The sequence below is a fragment of the Erpetoichthys calabaricus genome, chromosome 14 (assembly GCF_900747795.2).
Source record: "Erpetoichthys calabaricus chromosome 14, fErpCal1.3, whole genome shotgun sequence".
Lineage (NCBI taxonomy): Eukaryota > Metazoa > Chordata > Cladistia > Polypteriformes > Polypteridae > Erpetoichthys > Erpetoichthys calabaricus.
Window position 1 is genome coordinate 65,182,768 of NC_041407.2, and position 27,994 is coordinate 65,210,761.

The following is a 27,994-nucleotide window of genomic DNA, read 5'->3' on the forward strand; positions in this document are numbered from 1 at the left end:
ACCTATTCTCATATATTCTCCAAAATAATATTGAGTTTACATTTAAAGGTCCCTAATGTGCTACTCACTACCATAATACTAATTTATTACATGTGTCTATTGTTCTTTTTGTGAAGAAAAACTTCCTAACATTTATAAAAAATTTACATAATTTCTGAAGCTGTAAAATGGTTATGCATTTCAATACATGCTTGAAATTATTTAAATTGGCTTGTTTATTTCAAATATTCAGGAACAGATATATTGAATATTGCTCATGACCTGAAGTTAAAAAATACACAAGCAATTTAACCACATACCTTTTTAAATAACATATTACAAATAACTACATTATTAAAAGTGTTTTAACCTGATTTCAAATTGCTATAAATTACAACTCTGTATCAAGAGTCTTAATGGAGAGTCACATTCTGTACTAGCAAAAATGACAACTGGCCAGAAAAGAATTTTGTTATTTTAGGAAATAATGTTTTCCATCCATCCATCCACGTTCAACTCTGCCTATTCCACCACAGTGTAACCCAAATGTATCTCGTGCAAGCCAGGAGTGAAAACAAAACACAAACAAGGTAGTTCTCAAGACTAAACATAATATAAGAAATCAAGGGAAAAACTAGCAAAAAAAGAAATGCTGCTCCATTTAGCCCCCTTAAAAATAATGTTCAGATTAAACAAAATATTTTTCTTTGAATAATTTTTGATAGTTTTACCTTTCCTATGCTGCAGTAAATTTCACACAATGAAGTAATATATGTAATGCAGGAAGTGGCACAGATGGCATCACATGCTGATAAATCCGTTGTACAAATGGTTAAGCACATGACATTGCAATGACATTTTTTATTAAAGTCTTCTAATGGCTTTTACCACAGTGAATATGCAGAATTACAGAGAAAATTGTAAAATTAATTAAAATTAATATTACACAAAATGGTGGAAAATAATGCAAAGCACTGATGTTGTTAATTACAAAGAGCATGAATCTGCTAGAAGGTAAGAGAAACAAAATAATGACCAGTTTTAAATACAGACAACAGGTCTGGGTCATCTATACTCAAGTACTGCCATAAACCCCTAATGACAGTAACTGAGCATTCTTCCCAATACTTTAAAGGGAAAAAAAATTATTAAAAATATCCAAAAGAGAAATAAAAAAGAGTAGCAAAATAGAAAGGAGTACATAATCAGTAGTTAAGAAACTGTTAATAGAAATTAAGCAGCTGGGATTGGCTCCAGCAGACCCCCGTGACCCTGCGTTAGGATATAGCGTGTTGGATAATGACTGGTCCTGCGGTGGGTTGGCACCCTGCCCAGGATTGTTTCCTGCCTTGTGCCCTGTGTTGGCTGGGATTGGCTCCAGCAGACCCCCGTGACCCTGTGTTCGGATTCAGCGGGTTGGAGAATGGATGGATGGATGGATGGATAATGACTGACTGACAGAAATGCTTGAACAAAAAAGAAAAAATATAATTAAATAGCAATAAAAATGATCCTGTGAGAAACCACTGTAACCCTGGCAAGTGTTGTTTGTTTAGGCCAGAAACAGACTGTAAGGCTACATCCACACTGCTACATTAAAAACAAATCGCTGACATTAGACTCCCTTTTTGCCTTTCATTCACACGGCCTGGGGCCTCATTTATAAATGAGAAAAAGATTACACTTTTTAGTGTTGCAAATAAAAATGCAAAGTGTGAAGGAAAGATGGGGCAAACAATTTGCACTCAGTTACTGAGGATCAGGGTACAGCATATCATATGTGAATCAAAGGAGACTCGCATAGTACAGAGTGCATTCTACATATCAGATTTTTCTGTGTTGTTAGTGGTTTAAAATGTGGTAAAAGCTTCATGGTCTGTTTCAAGATTGAATGATATTCTCATAAATAAATACCATTCTTGGTTAGGTTTTTATCACTTCAGAGACAGACTAAAGCTTCATTTATAAATGCAAGCATTCTTCTATCTGAGAAAAGGTAAACAGTCAAATCTAAGAGTACTTTCTGAGTTATAATCTCAATTAAATGTATATAACACTGCACCCTGTCTGCAATAAGAAGCATTTGTGGATGTTTGATCTGATAGAATTACATTTGTACTGGCTTAATCAGTCCAAAAAACAGTCCGGATCATCCATTAAACAGCTATGATTAAATTAAAAGTTAATTATTTTTTATTGTATTTTCAGAATTTCCTCATGGGTTCTTCAGATGAGCTTGATGTTGACAGCAAAATAAAGGTTTTTACAGTGAGTTCTAAGGAGTACTGGAATATTCAAAGAAAAATGAAGAGTAGTCTTAAAATTGAAGATACTGGTAAGATTTTCAATTTTTATCATTAAATTTAAATTACACATTTTCTTACAGTTAATACATTCTAAAATGTGTCTGGTCTGTTGTGCCAGAAGTACTGTATGTTCAGTGCTTCTGGCATATACCCCAGAACATGACTGAGTAGATTTACTTGCTTGATGGATTGACAATCTGAATTAGCCATATATTTTTATGTAATATATTAATTGGCTGCCAAAATCCATATACAGTATTTTGTGGGTTTCCAAACAAAGACCAAAAGTAGAGTATTACTCTTTGAGTTTGTCTAATATGACATTCCACAAGTTTTCTCCTGTGATTTCTTCAACTGCCACATATCCCATGAAGTTCTCCTTAACCTCTGGCTTGAGTTCCAACACCACAATACACACAACTATTAACGTTTGTTCCTTATGACTAACATCAAGGGTGCAGTCAAAGATAATGGAATAGTATTTAGACTTTCCCAAGTAAGAGACAATGGTTTTCTAGATTCTTTCACCAATTATATGTATTAGCGCCATCTGTACCTTTTGTCCAAGATAGTGAATGTGGATGCTGTCATCTTTTACTCTGGCAAGATTATTTCCATCAAAGGGTTGAACTTTGCCAACAGTTCAATTTCCTTCAAAAAGTTCCTATTATTTGGATCATAAACAAGTTGTGAGGAACCCCTGAAAGACAAATTTCTTAAAGAGAGTGACAGAGTAATTCTCAACAGGCATGTGAGAACATCTCATCACCTTTTCCTTTCTCTACTAAAGTGTCAGCTCTTCATGGACAATTGTCTTGTCCTATTTCTGACAAATTTCAGCATTGTCTTTGAATAATCTTGGTTATTCTCATGACTCTTCAGTGCAACATTTATGTCGGATTAATCACTAGAACACTCTGAGGTCATCTTTACATGTTTAGCACCAAAACACTTACACACAAAATAAAATACTGAATCATTCTGCTCAGAATACAAAAGCCAACTTCTTGCTACCTTCTCTCCATTTGCAAGTGTTCAGAATGATAGGCTATAATGAGAAGCTCTTCCAGCGCTGCCTTTAGGAAAAGAGACATTTGAAGGAATTTTGCAAGGCCCTTGGCAAACAACTTCTACACAATCAATATCAGACAACAGTGATAGCTATATGGCAGGATCAACAGCTTGTGCTGTTGGAGTGATGATAGTATTTAATGCCTCTCTGGTAGACGTCGCCGGAAGAGTGCACTGTATTTTGTTTGTGTCTAATAGGCTGCTGGTGGACAGCTCTGGGAGAGTGTACTATGCTCTATCTGTGTGTCCTGAAAAAATTTGAAAAACAGCACCTCCATGAGCTATAGAAAAAATTGTGCTGCATTGTGTTCAGTTGCTGTTTGGCTCTATCGGTTCATTTGCTTTTGTTTTTTTTAAATTTCTTTGTTGTTTTTATTAACTTGATAAATTGCCTAACACTGATCTATGATTGGTATTTTTAACTCAATGACAATATGCAGGTGGAGCACTGTTGGCTTTTTCAAAAAAGGAAAGATCCATATTACTAACTGAGAATGCTAAACCGGATGGACGCAGGGACATCCGGCCATGGGCCGTAGCCGCAAAAAGACGTACTGCGCAGGCGCAAAAAGAGTCCGCGAGAGGCGGCTGAGGAGCCGCGAGAGGCGGACAAAAGAGGCCGCGAGAGGCGGATGAGGGGCCGCGAGAGGCGGACAAGACCACAGAAAAAAGGAGTGAGCACAGAAAAAAGAGAAAAAAGGAGTCAAAGAAACGCAAAAAGACGTACTGCGCAGGCGCAAAAAGAGTCCGCGAGAGGCGGATGAGGAGCCGCGAGAGAGGGACAAAAGAGGCCGCGAGAGGCGGATGAGGGGCCGTGAGAGGCGGACAAGACCACAGAAAAAAGGAGTGAGCACAGAAAAAAGAGAAAAAAGGAGTCAAAGAAATGAGGCGCAACGAGCACCGAAAAAAGGAAAAGGCACATAAAAAAGTAGTCAAACGCAGGCAAAGCACGAAACACATTGCACACAAAACTAGACCCAAAAAAAAAAAAAAAAAAAAGAGGCTCGCGCACAACAGCAAGGCACACCCCCCCCCCTACAGGCACCGGACGGGACACACACCAAGAGGGGGATTCAACAAGCCCATGGAACACAAAAAAAAAAGAACACAAATCACCCCACAGACCCTACAAGCAAGGGACGGGACACACACAAAGAGGGGGATTCAACAAGACACAGGAACACAAAAAGAAAGAAGACGCTCGCGCAACAACAATCCTCAACACACACATCCATAAGAATTGACACCCAAAGCCACATATTCTAAAGTGAACGTCAACACCTTCACACTAGACAGCATAGGTGTCAGCATAGGTGGATCTCCTTACAATAAAGCACTATTAACCGTTCAACTGCAAAAAAGGAAACATATTAACAGTGAGTGCGATCCTCCTTATTACTTATCCATATTTCGCATGCTGAGAAAGAAACAAGTCATGAATACACGGTCACGGGTACAAAACGATTCGGAAAGGATAACAGGAACAAACACACGAACACGAAAGAAACAACAAAATAGACGGCGGAGCATAAAATGCACTTCTGAAACTCTGGGAGAATAAATTAAAAGAAAAAAATAGCGCGTCCCAAATACTGGACATGCAACAACGCGGCACTCAAACGCCAAAAGCAAAACATGCACCTCGCGGACATCAACGCCAGACACATGTTAAACGCTTAAGCCAAATGGCTGAAAACGCCTTCAATAATGAATCCACTATTGAGGAAAATTCATTGGGATTAATGAATGTCATTTGCAATCATTGTCATTCACTTAACTTCCCAGAAGAAACAACTGGCAATACAAATAATGAATTTACACGTTGTTGTCAAAAGGGGCAGATTAGACTGACTCCTTTACATTCATATCCTGAATATCTACAGAAGCTTCTAACTAACGATGTGCCTGAAAGTAAAAACTTTCTGAACTGCATTAGATCCTACAATAGTTCATTTGCTTTTGCATTTACCGGAGTACATATCAGGCCACCAAAAGGCAATGGCCCATACTGCTTTCGCATATGTGGACAAATATTGCATCGCATTGGAACAGTGCACCCTGAAACAAATCAACAACGCAAATATGCAGAAATCTACATCCTAGATCCAGATGAGGCAATCTATCAACGAATGAACCTTCCTGAAAACAAACAATGCACAGAGCTTATAATGAGAAACGTCACTCATGTCATAAACAATCACCCATTAGCTAAGTCTATAAAAATGCTACATGAAGTTGAAAAGGAGGCCAATACAAAAGCAAATGCAGAAGGTATAGTGGCAACTACAATTGCTTTGGTCTTGATAAAGGACAAAGAACAAGATCCAAGACTAACCCGGCCGGATTACCACAACACAACCTTACCCTTAAAAACGGAACAATAATCATGCTATTAAGAAACCTTAACACTAAACAGGGTTTATGCAATGGCACAAGGTTAGTCGTCAACACCATGACACACAATGTTATTCAAGCAACAGTTCTTACAGGATCACATGCTAACAATACTGTTCTCATTCCTAGAATTGACCTTACGAGTTCTGACCTAGAATTACCTTTTACATTGAAACGCCGACAGTTCCCCATTAAACCTGCATTTGCCATGACCATCAACAAATCACAAGGACAAACCATGGACAACGTTGGCATCTACCTCTCTGAACCCGTTTTTGGACATGGACAACTTTATGTTGCCTTCTCACGTGTTCGACGTTCATCTGACGTTAAAGTTAAAATTATAAATGATCCATGCCAAGGAAGACTCATTCAAGGACAAGACACCATCTTTACTACTAATGTTGTATACAAAAAAATATTCCAATAAAACATTACTCTATGCCAAACACTATATTTTTTATTTCTATACGCATCATCCAAACCTGCACACTATTCTATATGTAATTCATACATCTCACTCTTTCTCATGCCCCAACGCCAGGGGTTGGCGAGCGAAGCGAGCAGGGGGCAGAGCCCCCTAGTATGCACTAATAAAAAATGTGGTGTAATCAGTTTATCTCAGAGTTATTGTATTATGTGACACACTTAACACACCGAACAACACTGCACAATATGTTTCCCAGTTTCAAACTGCACTTATTTTACCAAGGGGACTACCTCCCCAGGGTCTTCTAATAAATGCCATCTGTGCAGTGTCAAGAAATTTAAAAAGGTAAAACTGAGTCTCATGGCCACAAAGTTGGAAAAACACCTCTCTAAGATACCCGCTGTAATCCAGTGAAACAATGAAGTTGTTATCCCAAAGTGGCTGAGGAAAAAAAAAGGAAGCAGTTTCCTCCTTTGATGACATGGCACCTTAGTCGACACTCTTATTTAAAGTTTGTGAAAGATGATATGAAAGAGATGGGGGGGTATATATATATATATATATATATATATATATATATATATATATATATATATATATATATATATATATATATATATGAATGGAAGAGAAGGTTTGTGATACGGTTTGCATATTTGCAGCTGGAGATCCACAAAGGGAGAAAAAATGAATCACGTATCATAAAGTAGTTATTCCTGAGCTTTTAACCCCTACCAGGGGTCTTCATCAGAGGATAATGCTTAGACTTACAAGAATCAAAGGCAACATATAAATTAAGTTGGGGGTGGGGGTGGGGGAGGTGACTAAGTCAGTATGATCAAGAGGAGGGAGGGGTTTGTATAGTTTATTTATTATGTACATGTTCTTCTTAAGTTAGCATATGCTGGATTTATGTCCAAGGGTCTGTTGATGGCGTTTTCATTTGATAGCCAAGACTCGGCCAACTCTCTGGCACTTTTAGTACTTGCCTTAAATTTTACTTTTACATTGTCCCAGTTGAATGTATGTCCTGTTGATTTAGTATGTGCATAGATCAATGATAGTGCATCCTTTCTTCTGACGGCGTTGCGATGTTCCTGTACACGTGTTGAGATTCTTTTTGAAGTTTGTCCTATGTATACCGCTGAGCAAGAATTGCATGGGATGCTATAAACTGCGTTTCGTGTTTCTGCTGTCGATTTCTTGTTTTTGACATTAAAGAGGACTGTGCGCAGATTGTTCGTGGGTTTGTGTGCTATTCTGACGCCCCACTTGGTCAGGATGCGCGCTGTACCTTCTGACACCTTGTGGTGATAAGGGAGTGAGTGCCAGGTGGGGTGGGGGTTCTGATTTAAGTCGATTGTTTGCTGAGTTATTTGGCGTCTCCTGTGTAAGCTCCGATTAATGAGTGCTTTTGAGTATCCGTTTGAGGTGAAAGGTGGAAGAGATAGCGTCTCTCATTAATTTTTGTTTCCTTAGTATTACAATGAGTGTGGACTCGTCTGAATAGGGTTTTCACACAGCTCCGTTTATGAGATACCGGGTGGTTGCTGGTGAAGTGTAAAATCTTGTCTGCGTAGCATTCTTTGCGGTAAACACTTGTGGTCAGGGTGGCGTCATTATTTCTTTTGATGTAGATGTCCAGGAACCTGATGTGTCGGTTCATTTCTTTTTCCATTGTGAACTGGATTGCGGGGAATATTGTGTTGATATGATTGTAGAACTCATTCAGCTGGTCCTTTTTTAGTATGACAAATGTGTCGTCTACATAGCGTATCCAAATTTTGGGTGTGTTCTGGGATAAAGCCATGTTTTCAAATCACTGCATTACCAGTTCCGCTAGGAGTCCTGATAACGGTGATCCCATTGGCATGCCTTCTTTCTGAGTGTAATACTTGCTGTTGAAATGAAAGTGAGTTTTTTGGCAAAGTGATATTAGGTGCATTATGTCTTTGATGGATGGACAGTTTGGTTCTTGTCTCTATGGTGGGGTCGCTATCCAGTCTCATTAATAGTGTTTCTGTGGCCAGATGAATTGGAATCATGGTATATAGCAATACAACGTCAAACGAGACCATGATCTCGTCCTCGGTGATGGATACGTCTTTCAAGCACTGTAATGCCGACTCCGCGCTGTTAACTGAATAATCCGAGTCATAAGTTAAATGTTTGAGTAGTTGGAAAAGTCTTTTTGATAAGTTGTATGATGGTCCGCCTATTAGGCTAACAACTGGTCTGTATTTCAGTGGTGTTTTATGTATTTTTGGGAGTCCATAAAATTCAGGGCAGTTAGCATCGTTGGATTTCATTTTGTGAAAGTTCTGTGCATCCAGGCGGTTACAATTTCTGAGTTTGGTCTGGTTTCGGAGTATAGTTTGTTTTATTCTGTGTATTTTTTGTTGGGTCATTATTCAGCTGTATATATATATATATATATATATATATATATATATTAAATACATTTCTTTCTGGATCAGTTGTGCAAAATTGAGAACACTCACAACCACAGTTTCTGGCAAGCACTTGCTAAACACATCTTCTTTGAGCAGTGCATTAGAATGAGCATTATTAATGACATATCAACAAATAAAAACATGCGTTGTCCAATTTTGTTTTTTCTACAAATTGCCAGATTCCAATCAAATCTGTCAAGTTTTTTTTTGAGATTTTGGGGTACTTAGTTTTGCTATTCTGGAATGTTGAGAATGGAACCACCAGGCAAGAGGAAAGAAGAAGGCCAAAGAGGAGATTTATGAATATGGTGAGGGAGGACATGAAGGCAGTCGGTGAGGCAGAAAATGATGTAAAAGACGGAAACAGATGGAAATGGATGATCCACTGTGGTGACGCCTAAATTGGAGGAGCCAAAAGAGGAAGTTTTTCTATTGTGCTTTTTTAACCCTAATCATTGATATATTAAAATGTTCCTTATTAGTGGATACCTATTGCCCTAGATGCAGTATCTGCCAAATTTCAGATTTTTAGCTAAATGGGAAATAGTGTTTTAATTGTTCAGTGAGTGAAAAAGTCAGTCAGTCAACTTTGCATTATATATATACTGTACAGGTCAAATTCCCTTAGAACAAACTCTATTTTAACAAAATCCTCATTTTTATTTTTTTTGGTCCTGGCCAATTTCCTATAGAACTAATGTTAAAAAAATCACATCACAATCTGTTTTATCTGCAAATTTATTATAACAAGCTAATGTTTAAGAAGAAAGCAGGAAAACACACATACTTCTGAATTTCTTCTGTACTTGGCCCAAAAATCATGATCTAGATGCTCTGCTGAACAGCCAATTAGATTGCACATTTATCTTATTTGGTTTACTTGACAATCATCATTCTCTTGCAGCTGCAAAGCTTGAGAAGGGTTGCTGCAGACTGGTGGCATTCTGGATACCTCTACAGTTGGGATAACTGTCAGTCAAATTTGATTTCAGCTATACTTGCAAAGGGGCGGTACGGTGGCGCAGTGGGTAGCGCTGCTGCCTCGCAGTTGGGAGACCTGGGGACCTGGGTTTGCTTCCCGGGTCCTCCCTGCGTGGACTTTGCATGTTCTCCCCATGTCTGCGTGGGTTTCCTCCGGGCGCTCCGGTTTCCTCCCACAGTCCAAAGACATGCAGGTTAGGTTGATTGGCGATTCTAAATTGGCCCTAGTGTGTGCTTGGTGTGTGGGTGTGTTTGTGTGTGTCCTGCGGTGGGTTGGCACCCTGCCCAGGATTGTTTCCTGCCTTGTGCCCTGTGTTTGCTGGGATTGGCTCCAGCAGACCCCTGTGTTCAGATTCAGCGAGTTGACAAATGAATGGATGGATGTACTTGCAAAGCTCTGGAGGTTTGCCACAACTAGACATTGATTTTTGGCTTGTCCTTCAGCAAATGTGCTGACTCCCCAGGTTCCTTTGTGTTTATGCTACTCAACCAGTTTTCAATGTGTTTTACAAGTTTGCCAAGATTTTACCCTATGCACACCTGCGCAATCTTTTTTTATTTTTTTAAATGTTGCATTTGAATGTGTGTTTGAATTTTGTGGTCATAAATTTATAAATCCAATGATTCTTATTCATGAATGTGACCTTTCCTCAAACTTTTCATCATGATCTTTTTATGTAAAACTTTTCCAGGTTGAAATAAAAAAGTGAGTCACAAAAGAACAGATGGGAGCCAGAGAGAGCCAGTTAGGTGACATTACACGATGGGTGGTGTTTCTGAAAATTAAGGGGTGCGTGACCCCCTCCTCATGGACCATCAAGTCTAATAATACAGACTGCACAATATGCACACCAAGGGGCAGGATTAAAAAAAAAAGTTTGGACTTTCTTGCTGCTATTGATACTAGCAAGATCAAATTAGATGCTGCCATTGAGTTTGCTATTTGGCAGTCAGATTTGTCAACTGTACATGCTGAAAGACCTTCCAATTCCATTATAACAAAATCCCCATTATAAAAAATTGTTCTAATGGAATTTGACCTATATATAGATTATTATTATTATTGTATATAAGGCTGATACCTTAGTCCAAGGCAATTTAATAAGATCAGTATACAATACCATTGTTTACAGATATAAAGGCAAGTTGAAAACTTTCAATTTATATTCAAGTGCAGTAAATCCAGCCCAGAATGCCAATACCTGTACCATATAATTCCCAAGCTTGCTAAACCATTTACTGCATAATGTTGATAATGTTAACATTATTTTCTTCTCTCTTACTCTATACAGAACTCCCATTATTACAAGATTATCTGAAGAAGATCTATAAAATCCAAACAATAAAAGCAGTAAAAAATTATATTTCTGAGGTTTCTGGCATTATATCCTTTCTTAATGTTCCTAAGGAAATGGCTAAAGATAAGGTACACAATTTTATTTTTCTGACAGAAGTTGTTAATTTCCTAATTACCTACATAGAAGTAGGTTAAATGAATTATTTTTTCCTGCTTTATTTGTTTGAATAGCAAAAATTGTATGTATTCCGTAAGTGGTGGATAAACAAATAAATTTGTATAAATACACCATGCCAAAAAATTAACACTGTCTTATGCTAAACAAACCACATTTGCTTTTACATCAAGTGTAAATTTCCTATTTTCTTGGGCTCTCTGAACTTATTTCAGATTTGTATGATTAAAAATATTGTAAATACAAATGAAAGCTGATAGAGTATCACTGGGAATTTCTCCAACCTAGAATAAAAAGCTCAGAAGAGTACCCGAGGTTAGTTGGCTCATTAGGCATCTCATTATTTTCCTACTTGTAAAAGATAAAATAAACATAGGTTCTGAATATTACAAGTAAATTACAATGAAGTGAAAAGAAGTGTGTTCCATTAGTATTAGTAATTGCTTACTAATTAAGAAGGTGGCTTGAATGAAAACCTGCAGTCACTTTAGCTCTCGAGAAAGTGAGAGTGATTTTTACCACCGATACTGATTAGAATAAAAAGAGTCTGTGATTTCCAATAAATAAATAGCACCTTCCCCAGGGCTAGAAAAAAGAAACCTCAAGTATAAAAATATTCAAATAAATGATTTAATATTTTATAACAAAATTCAAATTAGATTCTTTTAACTATGTGGAAAAACTGTCAATTAACAGTTATTCAGGACAATAATCATAAAAATAAATAACAACAATAGTATATATAACAATGACAATATGACTGTGAATTAAAATATATCAGAATAATTAATTAAGGCAATACTTAAATATGAAATAGTATTATATTCTGAAATTCTGTGTCATTTACAAAACAATAAATAAAACAATAAAACACAATTATTAAAAAGAACAGCTAATATGAATAACATGGTTAAACTAACTTTCCCTTTCCAGTAAAGGAAGGTTATAATGTAGGAAGTCTTGTGGAGAAATCTTCAGAAAAAACAAGCAGTCTTCAGAAAGGCAGTCAGAATTTAAGACTTTATTGCACAACATAGAAAACAATTGAAAAGCTTACAAACCCTGTCTCAGTTCATGAAGCGAGCCCAGTGGTTTGGGTGCAGTTTGTTTTTATTTAATTTCTAATCACAAAAACATCCCCATTTTGTACATAATTCTCGTCATCCACTGTTCATGTTATCTTCATAATAATGACCCAATGCTGTATCTATTTTCATAATTTTCTGATTGGACCATACCCACATTATAAACCCATTGTCCAGCACCACAACCATGTGGTTCTGTGGAGGATGCCTTTGAGAACACTGACTGGGATATGCTTTGTGAGTCTCACGGCAAGGACAGTGAGGGACTGAACCACTGAATCACAGACTACATCAAGTTTTATTTGAATAACACAGTCCCCACAAAGAGAGTGTGCTTTTTCTCCCCATGACAAGCCATGGTTCACAAAAGGCTTGAAAGCTATACTGAATAGGAAGAAGAGAGCCTTCAGGTGTGGAGATAAGAATTAAATCAAGCAGGTTCAGTCAGAACTGAAGAAGCAGCTCCATGAGGGGAAGCCCACTGCAGAGACAAGTTATTACAAAAAATATGAAGGACATGTGGAACAGGATGAGGACTATCACTGGCTACAAGCAGGCTGTAAAACATGCAGTTGGAGGTAACAGGAACAAAGATAATGCATGGAACCAGTTCTTCAGCATGTTTGACTCATTCTTGCCAGTACAGCTCTCCTTCAACACTACTAGCCTCTGTGAGTAAGCTGAGGAGGTTCTGGAATCCCAGCTGCCATCTGCACCCTGTATGACCTTCACCTACAATGACATCACACCTATGGTCTCCAGCCCCCCTCCACTTCCTGGACTGTGTGTCTCTGCTGATCAAGTAAGGAGAGAGTTGGGAAAAATCTGTATAAACAAGGCTTCAGAGCTGGATGAAATCAGCCCCAAGGAGCTGAAAACATACGACAGCCAGATCTGTGGAGTCTTTCAGCACTTTTCTCCCTTTCCCATAACTTGCAGAAGATTGCCTAGCTGCAGAAAAACATCCTGTGTGGTCACAGTGCCAAAGAAAGGGCATTCCCGTAATCCCTAGAACTTCAGACCTTTTGCTATTACTTCATACATCATGAAGAGCTTTGAGAGCTACAACCCCTGGTTTCAGAACATCTGGATCCTCCATAGTTTGCTTATCAGACACATATAAGTGTGGGGGATGCTCTGATCTACATGCTCCAAAAAGCCTATTCCCATTTGGACAAAGTTGGCACCACAGTCAGGACTTTTCCAGTGTCTGGCGACTGGAGAAAAAGGCTCAGGTCTTTGAATCTTGATGCCACCACAATCTCCTGGATCTTAAATACCATTTTTACCATTCTAAGCTCCTTGACGACCCACAGATAGCATTTGAAGACTGAGGGGTTTTTTTTCTCTTAGTTAATCAAGCAAGACTGAAAGAGGAATTGAAGTGGGTGCCCCCTTTGTGAAATGAGTGCTGCTAGAAATGGGAAAAAATATCGCAAAGCATTGTTGATTGCTTTGCAGGACACTTTCACTTTAAGCTAAATGACTTTTTAAAGCTTGTTAGGGCCAAGGTGAACACACCTAGCCTCTCTCTGTACAGTGTCATTTTGACAAACCATATCAATACATGTTCACAAGGTGTGCATGCACAAAGATAAGCAATGTTTCAAGAGCTTCTCTTTTATGCATGTGAAAAGTCCAGAAAATAACCATTTTATCCTTTAAGGATCTAGTCTTTCATCTCACCAGGCTGCCATTTTGCAGTGGAACTTTAATTTTTGGTAGCTGTACCTTCTGTCTACTATTTCTACTAAAACTTCCTTCTGCTTTAACATATATCAAAAGTTCAAGTAAAAGAAAAAACATGCAGCTTAAACATCAAGAAAAATGGTCTATAATGCTTTTAACTCTCAAAAACACATGAAGTATACTATAATTTAATTCATCATGCACTACAGTCTCCATTTTCCAAAGTCCATTAATAGAAACATAGGGCACAAGGTGGGACAAGGTGCTATTATGTTGTAGGCCTTATTTGCATACACACCTATATTTACAATGATTGGGCCAATCACCAATTAATCTAAAACACATCTGTGGGGTCATGAAAAAAAGTGAGACATTAGGAAAAATTGAGAAAGACACAATGACTGACTGACTGACAAGAAGCGCGACACAGGCACTGACTTGGGACATCTGAAAGTTGATATTGTGAGGCAGCACTACCAGCCATTTTACCTGCCATTTTAGTGTTTGCCAAAGTTTAATTGATAGCAAGAATTTAATTTGAATTTTAATGTAATTTTATTGGCTTTAGTTTTTTTTGTTACAGGCAAATATGAATTCGTCGCTCTATGAAAAACTGAAAAATAGTCTTACAATTGAAATCAAAGGTTTGGACAAATTTGTAGGTGATATTCAAACAACTCTGCAGACACAGCTTCAAAGAGGTGCTCGTGAAGCTGTAAACAAATGTCGAAATAATCTTGAGTCAATTTTAAATCCTGTAAGTAAATAAATTTATTGGCTTCATCAGTGTGTCTCAAACTTTTACAAAAGGATAATGTATTTTGAAGAACTTCTATTTAGATTATTTGTTAAATGTGAGATAACTGGAAGAGTACAGCAGAGAAAACAAGCCACAGACAAGTGTCTCAGAGTAGGAAAGCAGACCTAACTGGCTCAGAAATCTTAGAGTGATGCAAATTTGGGTCTTCTCCTAGTCAGATGTTTAGTTCAATTCTTAGGAGCAATTCTAAGACACTTCATAAATACGGGCACTGATCTGGAAGCTTTAAAAAGTGTTATAACATCTAAAGCTCTGAATGAATAAAAGATTGAACTAATGAATGGAAAAACAACAGTGGGGACTACTCTACTCATTATTATAGGACTTCCAAAGAGAATCAAGGGATCTTTGGTTAAGGTGTAGGAAAGGGTGTGCGCTAGACCAGGGGTCACCAACTCCAGTCCTGGAGGACCACCGTGGCTGTAGGCTTTCATTCTAACCTTTTTTTTTTTTTTAATGAGTGCCTTGTTTGTGCTGCTAATTAACTTTTTATGAATTCATTTTAATTGAATTGCTTTTTAAAGATTTGTTCCCCTGAATTTCTTGATCATTCATCTGAATTGCTTCATTTCTTTTCTTAAATGGCACCCAAACAGAAATGAAATGTGAAGTGAGGGAGCAAACAGAAGACCAACTAAGTGACCAACTAAGTCAGGGCCTCAAACTCCAACCAATTGCACTCCAACCAGCTGCTTAATGAGGTGCCAATTCTTGTCGTTAATTAAACTTGTTCTTTAATTTTGTGGCTTGTTGGTGCTCTCATGGTGCATTAGCAGACAATTCTGAAATTGTTGATTTTCTCTTTCTAAGAGCACTGTTCAAATCTTCTAGGGGACCTGAGCAGATCGACATTCCTGAGACATTCATCTTTCTTTATTTTCAGATATTATATGATGGACACCAGGGGCCTCATGCATAATGTTTTGCGTAAAATTCGCACTATAATATGACATAATATGGCAAAAGTGGAAATGTGCTTATGCACAAAAAATCCAGATGAATAAATCTGTGCAAACGGCGACTTCCACATTCTTTCGCTCCATAAATCCCGGTCAGCGTGAAAAGTAATGCATGTGCACGCACCTTCTGTCCCGCCCCAACTCCTCCCAGAATTATGCCTCTTTGAATATGCAAATCAATATAAATTGCCCTTAAGCTCAGCCTTCTGTGAAAAGACAATGGCAAAACCAAGAGGGAAAATAGAAGAATTTCAGTGAGTACCAAGTGGAGGCAAGGAAAAACATACTATTTGTTGGTTTAAACAGTGATATAAACAACAAAAGGAAGTTGATCGAGTGACATAGAGTGTCGGAGAAACTCGAAAGCTCAAGTTCACAAAGTCGCACAGTGCCCAAAATATAAAAGAAGTTGTCACATATCAAAGTCGCTGTGAAAAGGCAAGTTGTAGCCCACAGTCTGAGTGTTATATGAAAGCTCATTAGGGTACAGAGAAAAAAAAAAGGCACACAGTGGGGAAAAAAGTACGAAATTTCAACTTTAATCTCTAACTTTCCACTTTAATCACATAGTTTATTTTGTCATTAAAGTAGAACACCATAAATTTCATCTTATAATCGTTTAATTTACTAGTTTCTCAATCCCATCGTAACTAAAGTAACACATTAAATGCTTTGTTTTGTATTTGATCTTCTATGTGCTCTGTGTGTGTGAATCACTACGTGCTTCCGGGCTTTCTCTTCCTCCGATAGGACGCAAAATCCATTACATTTGTGATATTACAGCTCTCTAAATAATTAAAATACTGAGATGTATACGTGATATCTTTTTCATGATGATAGGAATTAAAGCATGTTATTAAACATGGGAACACGGAAGGCGCAGTGATTGTTCATGTCTCACGCAAGATGCTTGCTGCGCCATGCACGACCTTCGATGAAATACTTTATTGTAGCAGTACTGTCTCTTTCAAATGTACTAACCCCCAATTCTTGTCCTTCCTTTTCTTTCTCCAAATACCCAATCGCCACACAATCAGCTCTGTAATAGACGTTAAGCCATCTGTAAGCTTAGAACGCCGATTCTTCAAAACCTTTAAGGAACATTGAAATATCTTTATAGTACATGTTTAATTATTTTATCCATTTATCCTTCCACTGTGGTGGGTTGGCACCCTGCCCGGGATTGATTCCTGCCTTGTGCCCTGTGTTGGCTGGGATTGGCTGCAGCGGACCCCCATGACCCTGTGTTCGGATTCAGCGGGTTGGAAAATGGATGGATGGATTTATCCTTCCAGTGTCGCGTCAGCACCAGCAAGAATACAGCATGAGGCAGGAACAATCCGTGAACGGAGTGCCAGCGGCTCGCTAGCGCTGCGGTAACGTGTCCTCACATGTTTAATTATTAGCAATATAGATTATTTAAATGAAGTTAAAGTTTTATCTGTATAATATAATAAGCATATATTGCTGCATTTCATCTTAAAAATGATATCATCATCATATGTAAAAACGCACTTTATAAAGTGGCTCAGGTTGTGCAATATTATAGCTGTATCGCAAGTTTACAGTGAGATAATTGTACTTATAAGTACAAACAGGTCTACAAGGAGCACTTGATGGACTGATTGAGTGCATTTAGAGTTCCTGGGATGAAACTGTTTCTGAACTGTGAGGTCAGTACAGGAAAGGCTCTGAAGCATTTGCCGTATGAGAGCAGTTCAATAGACAGCATGGCTGAGGCAGCGTGTGCTTGATGCTCCTATCAGCTGCTGTACAGCTGTGATTCACACTCAGATACAGTGATATAAATACTCTGAGTGGTGCAGTGAGAGTAATATGGAAAAAGATGATCTGCTGTGGCAACACCTAATGGGAGCAGATGGAAGAAGAAGAAGAAGGCGCAGTGAGAGTAACAACGCTAAAGCAGTTATGGTATTTGGAATAGTTTGACCATTCTGTGGACCATTATATTGTTACAGGTTAATTACAATCAGATGCATTAAACTAATAAGCAAAATGCGGTTAATTTCAGTGTATTTATAAAGCTGCGTCAGGGATGTGGATCTAAAAAAGAAAGGGAAACCAGACTGGAACAGTAGCACTGCTTTCATGCTGGGTGCTGCCAGTCTGCAAAACCGAGCGGAGAACTTGTGTACGACAGGGTATGAGCTACAATGGAAATGTGCATGGCTTTACGCCAAGTTTAGGTTTTATACATTGCAATTTGAACGTGGAAACGTTCTTACGCAACATTTTTGTGCGTACGCATCATTTATACATGAGGCCCCAGTTGTTTTGGCTGATTTTGTATTTCATTATTGTTTGGCTGCTAATTAAGGAAAAAGAAACAATTAAGGGGTCTGAGTCTTCAAGAGCAAGTCAATTAAAATTAGTTCAAAAGAAGTTAATTAGCAGCAAAAACAGGTCACTCATTATGAAAAGGGTTAGAATGAAAACCTGCAGCCACAGTGGTCCTCCAGGACCGGAGCTGGCGACCCCTGGGCTAGGCCATAGCAAGGGAGCAGCTCTCTATGAAAGTGAAAATCATTTTGAGAACACTGTTGGTCATACTGTATATAAGGACATGAAGTATATCCATGGTTTCCATGATTCCTGGCTAGACAGATAGAAAAAAGAGTGTCAGGGATTTTCTCTCTTTTTAGATAATCATTTGAAGCTCTGGATGATTCAAAGGTTTCTTTATTTATACCAAGATACCTAGGGAGTCCAGCACACTTTCCTTAAGCAGGTTTTATGCTAAACTGAGACAGTTCTGAAATGCATAAATATTTATAATTCTTGGACACCCTGTGGGACTTGGGTTAATCATGATATAACAGTTAGTTGAGGGCATTTCTTTTGTTATATCAGTTTGGCCTGGTAAAATAATGTTTGCTAATCCCACCTTTATGCTGAAGCATTTACACTTTAGTTAAAAATAAAACTTTATTAACACAAAGCATTTATATTTCAATAAATAGTTAGATAGAACTTTATTTGTCACAAGGGGGAAATTTAGCAGAAGTCTATTACAGGATACTGTGTAGGCTTGGGCCACAGGCAGCAACAATGATTTCTGTTTTGGGGAACCTCCCAGTAGGCAGAGGCAACTGTCTACTATGCTTATTTGGTGTTTGTCTGGTGCTTAGACATGGTGGGCACAAAGAAGAAAATATATGTTTGAGGCAGAAGGGGGTTTTGGCAGGGTTTTACTAAGAATAGGAACAGGAAAGAATGTTTCCCAATTAAAACTAAAAATAACGCCTATATGTAAGTCAGGTCTATACAGAGCCTGTAGATCTTCTTAACTTGACAAGCACTCCTAGACATCCTTCATTCAAAATGTATATTGTTGGTCATAAAAGTTTCTAAATGCATTTAAATGTATACATTGTCTTGGCAGAAAGATGCAAACTTCAGTGGCTACCATAAGACAATTAAGGCTTTATGCAAAAATCGTGGAAGCTTTCGTTCATCCACGGGGAAGTTCATTGATCTCAACAAAAAACTGGCATCACCCATTTATGCAGCTGTGGATAACACCTTCAAAAATACTTTCCAGTAAGTTTATGCTTTATTTACTATTATCAGCTTTATAATGTACTAGCAACATCAGACAGTTTAAGACTCACATCATTTACAAAAGGTGAAAAATTATAATTCCTGTGTACACAGTTAGAGGTCCTGCAGTCACTTAACTACTTAGTGGAACAACAGCATCATCTGGAGAATACAGGATGTCAGTACTATTCTTAAGATAGACCCAGCAAAGACTCCCTTAAAGGAATGTATTGTACTTTACACAATACACATAGCTAGAAGAGTTCCTGTAACCCTAATACTGAAAATCAAAGCCAAACTCCACAGAATTGAGGAGAACGAAGTAATGGAGAAAGTGAACCAACCGACAGAATGGCTTGTGCTTATAGTTACCATAATTTTAAAGTGCAGATTTGTGTTGATCTCTAGAAGCTGAACCAGAATGTAAAAAGACAGAAATTCATATTGTCAACAACAGGCAAGATTCAGGTAAACTCTTATGTGCCTTGAGATTTCTTTGTTTGATGCAGCAAATGGATTTTAGCAAATTTCACTTGAAGTGGAAAATAGCCTTCTTACCATGTTCATCACTCTATTAGCAAGGTACTGTTAAAAACATTTAACCTGTAAAATTATCATAGCCTAGAAATGTTTCTAAGAAAAATAAATTAGATGCTACAGGGGCTGGAATGAGTAGTAGTATATATGGATGACATAGTAGTCTTTGGAAATGGATGACATAGTAGTCTTCTGAAAAGACAGAACACAGCACAACAGAATTTTTAAAAATGTCCAAGAAAGTTTTGAAAAGGCAGGTTTAAAGCTGGAATACGAAAATGCTTAGGTTTCTGGGTAACTTAATTAACGCTCACAGAATTAGTCCTGATCCAGATAAAATGCAATAAGTGTGAGCAAGTTGAAAGGGATATTGAGAATGATAAGTTATTTTAGGAAGTGAAGTACATTTCTGATCTGACATCCACATTTATTGAAAGAAAACATGGCATGGACATGGAATCAGTCTCAGGAAATTACTCTGTTGAAACATTAGCGATATCTCCCATATTCTAACTTTATGATTCAGTGAAAGTGACAGCAGTGTCCACAGATGCTAGAAGCTACAGGCTAGGAGTGTTCTATTGCAGGCAAAAGCAGTGTGGAAACCTGTTGTATACTGCTCAATGTGACTTACAGAAACAGAAACAAGGTATGCCCAAATTGAAAATAAATGTTTGGCTGATGTATGGGCATGTGAGAGATATGAGAAATATCTAATAGTCTGTGAGGAATTTAGATTGATCATTGATCACAAGTTACTGATGCTTTTAATCAATAAGAAAAATTTAAACCAGTGATTACTTCTCAGGCTGATGCACTTCAATATAACAGTTAAATAAACAGTTGGAATGACTGTAGTGGTGACAGTTGCCTTATCCAGAAGCCTGCTACAAACAGAACTTAGATATATTGAAAGATAAGTAGTGAGCCTTGTTAGTGAGGTGATAGATAGATAGATAGATAGATAGATAGATAGATAGATAGATAGATAGATAGATAGATAGATAGATAGATAGATAGATAGATAGATAGATAGATAGATAGATAGATAGATAGATAGATAGATAGATAGATGTGTGTGATTATTACTCCTGATACAGTTCGTATAACTGGACAAGTTATCGTTGACTCAAAGCCATGTTTGACAATGGTCTGCAGTGTGAAAAATGGAAAAAGTTTAGGACACAATAGGACTTTTAACATTATACATCAAGTCCCCATCACAATCAAGTAAAACGACATGCTGAAAGAGCAGTTTAGATGTGTATTTTGTAACAGAATGATCCTCTGTTATCGCTGATGATTTATCAAGCAACTCCAAGCACTTCTACAGGAGAGAGACCTTCAGGACTGTTAATGGAAAGAAAAATAATGTCAATTGTGTTGATATTGGAAAAGAATCTATGCATAATTGTAAAAGGGATAATGCTGCCAAAGGAAAACAGGCTTACTATTATAATAAGAGACACAAGGCCAGAAAGCTGCCCCTGTTGCATCTAGGTGATCCTGTCTGGATAAAAGTGGCAAAAGAACAGGACCAAATGAGTCCAGCCATAATAATAAAAGAGATTATGACTTGTAAAATTGTCCTCACTCAAAAGCAGGGGGAGAAAAGGAGGAACCACAGACATATGTGGGAAATGCCATCCAAACACCAGGAGCCTCATGTATAAACAGTGCATATGCACAAAAATGTCGAGAACTCCCGTTTCAACACTTAAATTGCGATGTATAAAACCTAAACTTGGCGTAAAGCCACGCACATTTTCATGGTAGCTCAAACCCTGGAGTATGCAAGTTCTCCACTTGGTTTTGCAAACTGGTGGTACCCAGCGTCAAAGCAGTGCTTTTGTTCCAGTGTGGTTTCCCTTTCTTTTTTAGATCCACATCCCTGACGCAGCTTTATAAATACACTGAAATTAACCGCATATTGTTTATTAGTGTAAGGCATCTGATTGTAATCAACCCATAACCATATAATGGTCCACGGAATAGCCAAACTACTCCAAATACCATAGCTGCTTTAGCGTTGTTACTCACACTGCACCTTCTTCTTCTTTCAGCTGCTCCTGTTAGTGGTTGCCACAGCGGATCATCTTTTTCCATATTACTCTCACTGCACCAATTGGAGTATTTATGTCACTGTATCTGAGTGGGGAATCACAGCTCTACAGGAGCTGCTTGGAAAGAGAATTATCGGTATACAGCATCAAGCACATGCTGCCTATTTGAACTGCTCTCATATGGCAAACGCTTCAGAGCCTTTTCTGTACTGACCTCGCGGCTCAGAAAAAGTTTCATCCCAAGAACTATAAACGCAATCAATCAGTCCATCAAGTGCTCCTTGTAGAACTGTTTGTACTTATAAGTACAATGACATCCCTGTAAACTTGCGATACAGTTATAATATGGCACAACCTGAGCCACTTTAGCACGTATTTACATATGATGACGATAAAATTTTTAAGATGAAATGCAGAAAAATATGTTTATTACATTATACAGATAAAACATTAATTTCATTTAAATAATCTATATTGTTAATAGTTAAACATAACATGTGAGGACACTGTGTTGCAGCGCTAGCAAGGAGCTGGCGCCCCATTCAGGGATTGTTCCTGCCTCGCGCTGTATTCTTGCTGGGGCTGGCGCAACACTGGAAGGATAGATGGATAAAATAATTAAACATGTACTATGAAGATATTTCAATGTTCCTTAAAAGTTTTGAAGAATCGTCATTCTCAACTTACAGATGGCTTTATATCTATTACAGATGTGGCGATTGGGTATTTGGAGAAAGAAAAGGAAGGACAGGAATTGGGGGGCACGGTGGCGCAGTGGGGAGCACTGCTGCCTCGCAGTCAGGAGACCCGGGTTCACTTCCAAGGTCCTCCCTGCGTGGAGTTTGCATGTTCTCCCCATGTCTGTGTGCCTTTCCTTTGGGTGCTCCAGTTTCTCCATTTTGCATTGGTGATTCTAAATTGTCTCTAGTGTATGCTTGGTGTGTGTGTGTGTGTATGTGTGTGTGCATGCCCTGCGGTGGGCTGGCGCCCTGCCCGGGGTTTGTTTCCTGCCTTATGCCCTGTGTTGACTGGGATTGGCTCCAGCAGACCCCCGTGACCCTGTAGTTAGGATATAGCAGGTTGGATAATGGATGGATGGATGGAATTGGGGGTTAGTACATTTGAAAGAGACAGTACTGCTGCAATAAATTATTTCATCGAAGGTCACGCATGGTGCAGCAAGCATCTTGCTTGAGGCAGGAACAATCTCTGGATGGGGCGCCAGTTCATCACTATCACTGTGCCACTCTGTTCCCATGTAATCATGAAAATGATATCAAGTATACATTTCAGTATTTAAATTATTCAGAGAACTGTAATATTATGAATGTAATGTATTCTGTGTCCTGTCGGAGGAAGCCCGTTTAAGAAGCATGTAGTGATTGACACACATAGAGCACATAGAAGAACACATACAAAACAAAGCATTTAACGTGCTACTTTATTTACGATGGTATTTGAGAAACTGGTAAAGTAAATGATTTTAAGATGAAGTTTATGATGTTCTACTTTAATGACAAAATAAACTACGTGATTAAAGTGGAAATTTTGAGATTAAAGTTGACATTTCGAGCTTTTTTCCCCACTGTGTCCCTGGTTTTTTTTCTTTACTCTGTACCCTAATAAGCTTTCATATGACACTCAGACAGTCGGCTGCAACTCACCTTTTCATGGCGACTTTGATATCTGACAACTTTTTTATTTTGGGCACTGTGTGACTTTGTGAACTTGAGCTTTCGAGTTTCTCCGACACTCTATGTAACTCGATCAACTTCCTTTTGTTGTTTATACCACTGTTTAAACCAACAAATTTTCCTTGCCTCCACTTGGTATTCACTGAAATTCTTCTATTTTCCCCCGTGCTTTTGCCATTGCCTTTTCACAGAATGCTGAGTTTAAGGGCTATTTATATTGATTTGCATATTTAAAGAGGCATAATTCTGGGAGGAGTTGGGGAGTGGCAGCAGGCATATGCACATGCATTACTTTTCACGCTGACTGGGATTTATGGAGCGGAATAACGTGGAAGTTGGCGAACACACAGATTTATGCATCTGGATTTTTTTGTGTGTACGAACATTTCCACTTTTGTCCGTATGCCATGTTTTAGTGTGAATTCTACGCACGGCGTTATGCATGAGGCCCCAGGTGTAAGATAGAGAGGCTAGCCAAGTTAAAGTACCAGAAAAAAATAAAAATAATACTCAAGGAAAACTGTTAACTCAAAGTACTTTGCAAAGTTTGACTGAAATCTTGGTCAGGCAGACTGATTGGTCCAGTAAGTGCATTAATTCCTGTAAATAATAATAATGTTTAAATGTGAAGTAGTTAGAGTATGTTAATATGTTAATGTCTTCAAGCAATGTTAAATATAATTATTGACTTGACTTAGAATGCAAGGAACACTTAGTTATAGAACTAAATGTATCAACAAAAAAGGGGGTTCATTTTTTGAGGGGACATGTCAGGAGATTAGAGACCTAGGTTCTGGTTTGCTTATATTTCATCTAGCCAGAATGAGATATATATTTATGGGGTGATTGTAATAGACCACAGTAAGGCAATTGATAGAAGTTTAGTGTTGCATCTGCAATTAATTTATGTTTTTTATGTTTACTCTTGTAATAATGTAAACTCCATTAAAAAGTGCCATTGTCTGCAGACAAACCACCTTTCACAGGAGCTTTAAAACATGCCCACTTTTGAGTGGAGACCATTAAGGGGTGTCCCCAAGTAGTATGAACATATGCAGCACCATCATTTGAAATAATCTTACACCACTGTGTTTAATTCTTTGATATCACAGTTACATCAAATTGCAAAATTTATACCTCTAGGTTCAACAGAGATACCAGAAGAAATATAAAAGGAAAACTCAGTTTGCTTCAATCAAACTTCGAAAAAGATGTGGCACTACAGTCTCAGTCTTACCGTCTGATATTCATTAAAACTGAAGTATGTATGAATATATTTGTATTGTCAGTAATGTTAAGAATTAAATATTTTAAAGATATATGATATTCACAGTCACACAAACTTGAATTGTGTTTTAATGATGTTGTCAGAAGTGTATTATTTGTCTGGACAGTAATCCTGCTTATTACTCAGTTAATACTTATAGTTGCCTTACCATTTAATTTTCTAGGCAGATAACAAACTTTGCTTGTTTTCTGAATAGCACTTCAATATAAGCATTGGTCACAGAACTTTAATAACTCACTTCCTCTGTTTAATGACATTACCAATTTTAAGAGTTAAATACATTCAAGGTGATGCTAGATACTATCTGATTGAAGTCCTAAATGAATCGTATAAGCTAAAATAATCAAGTAAAAAGATTTCTCAGTTTCTGAGGGTGTAGATATGAGTGCCATAACTAGTCATTATTTACTCAAGTTAACATTTGGGGATGGTGGGGAGTGTATGTTAAAGACATTACTTAAGAGGTTGTTTACTCTGAACAAGTTGGTTTATGTATAATGCATAAAATACATCAAAATGGTTGTATTTTTATGTTTATTCATTCTGATTTTATTGCAAATAGTACAATTAATTTATTGAAAAGACATGTCTTTTAAAATATTGAAACTCTTAACATTGTTATTGTTTCAGTAACACAAATGTTAATTTCTACAACACATTTTCATTCAAAATTGCAGCTGAAAGTTCCTTGCAAGATGTTAAAGAAACAAATGCAATTTTAATAAGAAAGAATTTATTGATAAATAGATAAATTGAAATACAGAAAATTATAAATACAAACATCCATAAACACAGACTTACATAATTCAGATAAACAAGTTAAGTATGGATTAAATTGTTAAATTCATTATTTAAGTCTCTAATAATTATAATGATATGTCTGATGGTATGGTCAAAAGGTGAAGGAGGACAGAAAAATCAAAAACTTCAGCTGGTGGGACGCTGGAGAAAATAAATGTGCAGGGGTTCCAAAGCCAAATGACCATCCAGTCTCCACTAGGCATTCTGCTAAATATAGAATATAAACAGTGCATTAAAAACCTAATTTAACTCAAATTAACTTGAGTACAGGAGCAATTGATTGACATGATACCTTTTCACTTTTACTTAAGTACATTTGTGGAAACCACTTTTACTTGAGTAATTTTTGAAGTAATAATGCATTTATTAGAGTACTAGTTTAGGTTACTTTATCAGTTTTTGTCGGTGTTTTATCTTGGTAGAGTAATATATTACTCTACTTTCCCCTTTTGCATTATTAATAAGTAGCCTTTGTCAGAATGCCCAATCTCACAGACTTACCACTGTTTATAAGGTATTATAGTATATAACTTATCCCCACCTTCCCTTCTATATCTATAACCTCAGGCAAATAGGTGTAGTAAAAAGACAAGCAGAAGTTAAATTACACATAAAATAATGTATTATTGGTAATATTCATAAATAACAATATGCAAAGTACATTTGAATATTGGCAACAATACAACCTGATTAAATGGTGATGTGTAGTTCAGGCGGCACACAGACTTGTTAGTTACTTAAAAATGTCTCTAGTTCATTTGTGGTCAGCTTTCAGCCACATGTCTGTTTCAATATGGCTGCCAAGCTGTGCTCTCCATTGTGTTGTAATCTTCATTAGATGTTAGTAAGAGAGAGAGACTGAGATTAACCAAGCAAATTTTATAGATGTTTTGTCCAACCCATAGACCCAATAGAACATCATGGTACTTAAAAGCTTCTGGTCCAAGCCAATCCCAAACAGCCATACTTCAGGCCAATGGGAGAATAGAACATCTTAACACCTGCCCCCAAACCATATGCTAAGGTAAAGCTTGGCAGTTAGGCAGCCTGGCTTTCTTGCGGGGGTTGAAAAACTTTAGCAGAGAAACACTTGCCAAACTGGTTTAAGTCACTTCCCCCACCAACTCTGTCGTAAAAATTCATTATTGAAGCATTATTGAAAATGCTTCTTAATAATGTAACATTACTTTGCCTAAATTACAAATAAAGACAGACAAAATATTTATATTTAAGTTATATGCAAAATCTTACATCACAACAGTCGGCCTTTATGTAGTTGCAAACACTGTTCTTCCCTCTTTGAAACAATTTAAAAGTGACCAGTTTATGGAAGTTCCAGTCCATAGGAGAACAGCCATAGAAGAACACTTACCTTACAGTGCATCCGGAAAGTATTCACAGCGCATCACTTTTTCCACATTTTGTTATGTTACAGCCTTATTCCAAAATGGATTAAATTCATTTTTTTTCTCAGAATTCTACACATAACACCCCATAATGACAACGTGAAAAAAGTTTACTTGAGGTTTTTGCAAATTTATTAAAAATAAAAAAACTGAGAAATCACATGTACATAAGTAGTGACAGCCTTTGCCATGAAGCTCAAAATTGAGCTCAGGTGCATCCTGTTTCCCCTGATCATCCTTAAGATGTTTCTGCAGCTTAATTGGAGTCCACCTGTGGTAAATTCAGTTGACTGGACATGATTTGGAAAGGCACACACCCGTCTATATAAGGTTCCACAGTTGACAGTTCATATCAGAGCACAAACCAAGCATGAAGTCAAAGGAATTGTCTGTAGACCTCCGAGACAGGATTGTCTCAAGGCACAAATCTGGGGAAGGTTACAGAAAAATTTCTTCTGCTTTGAAGGTCCCAATGAGCACAGTGGCCTCCATCATTCGTAAGTGGAAGAAGTTCGAAACCACCAGGACTCTTCCTAGAGCTGGCCGGCCATCTAAACTAAGCGATCGGGGGAGAAGGACCTTGGTCAGGGAGGTGACCAAGAACCTGATGGTCACTCTGTCAGAGCTCCAGAGGTCCCCTGTGGAGAGAGGAGAACCTCCCAGAAGGACAACCATCTCTGCAGCAATCCACTAATCAGGCCTCTGTGGTAGAGTGGCCAGATGGAAGCCACTCCTTTGTAAAAGGCACATGGCAGCCCACCTGGAGTTTGCCAAAAGGCACCTGAAGGACTCTCAGACCATGAGAAAGAAAATTCTCTGGTCTAATGAGACAAAGATTGAACTCTTTGGTGTGAATGCCAGGTGTCACGTTTGGAGGAAACCAGGCAGCATCATGCTGTGGGAATGTTTTTCAGTGACAGGGACTGGGAGACTAGTCAGGATAAAGGGAAAGATGACTGCAGCAATGTACAGAGACATCCTGGATGAAAACCTGCTCCAGAGCGC

The 27,994-nt window shown here is 37.8% G+C and overlaps 2 protein-coding genes across 3 annotated transcripts in view; both read left to right on the forward strand.

The window, feature by feature from the left end:
- LOC114642148 (nuclear GTPase SLIP-GC-like) overlaps positions 1-27,994 on the forward strand; it is a 525,435-nt gene that overhangs the window by 476,766 nt on the left and 20,675 nt on the right. Inside the window, exons 12-16 of the mRNA XM_051918820.1 lie at positions 2,188-2,314; positions 10,907-11,040; positions 14,444-14,617; positions 19,043-19,200; positions 24,638-24,755. Coding sequence (XP_051774780.1) covers positions 2,188-2,314; positions 10,907-11,040; positions 14,444-14,617; positions 19,043-19,200; positions 24,638-24,755 — 711 coding nt within the window. The remainder of the gene's footprint in view (positions 1-2,187; positions 2,315-10,906; positions 11,041-14,443; positions 14,618-19,042; positions 19,201-24,637; positions 24,756-27,994) is intronic.
- Positions 1-27,994, forward strand: part of cnr2 (cannabinoid receptor 2) — a 437,724-nt gene that overhangs the window by 193,121 nt on the left and 216,609 nt on the right. The gene's annotated exons all lie outside the window — the stretch shown is intronic.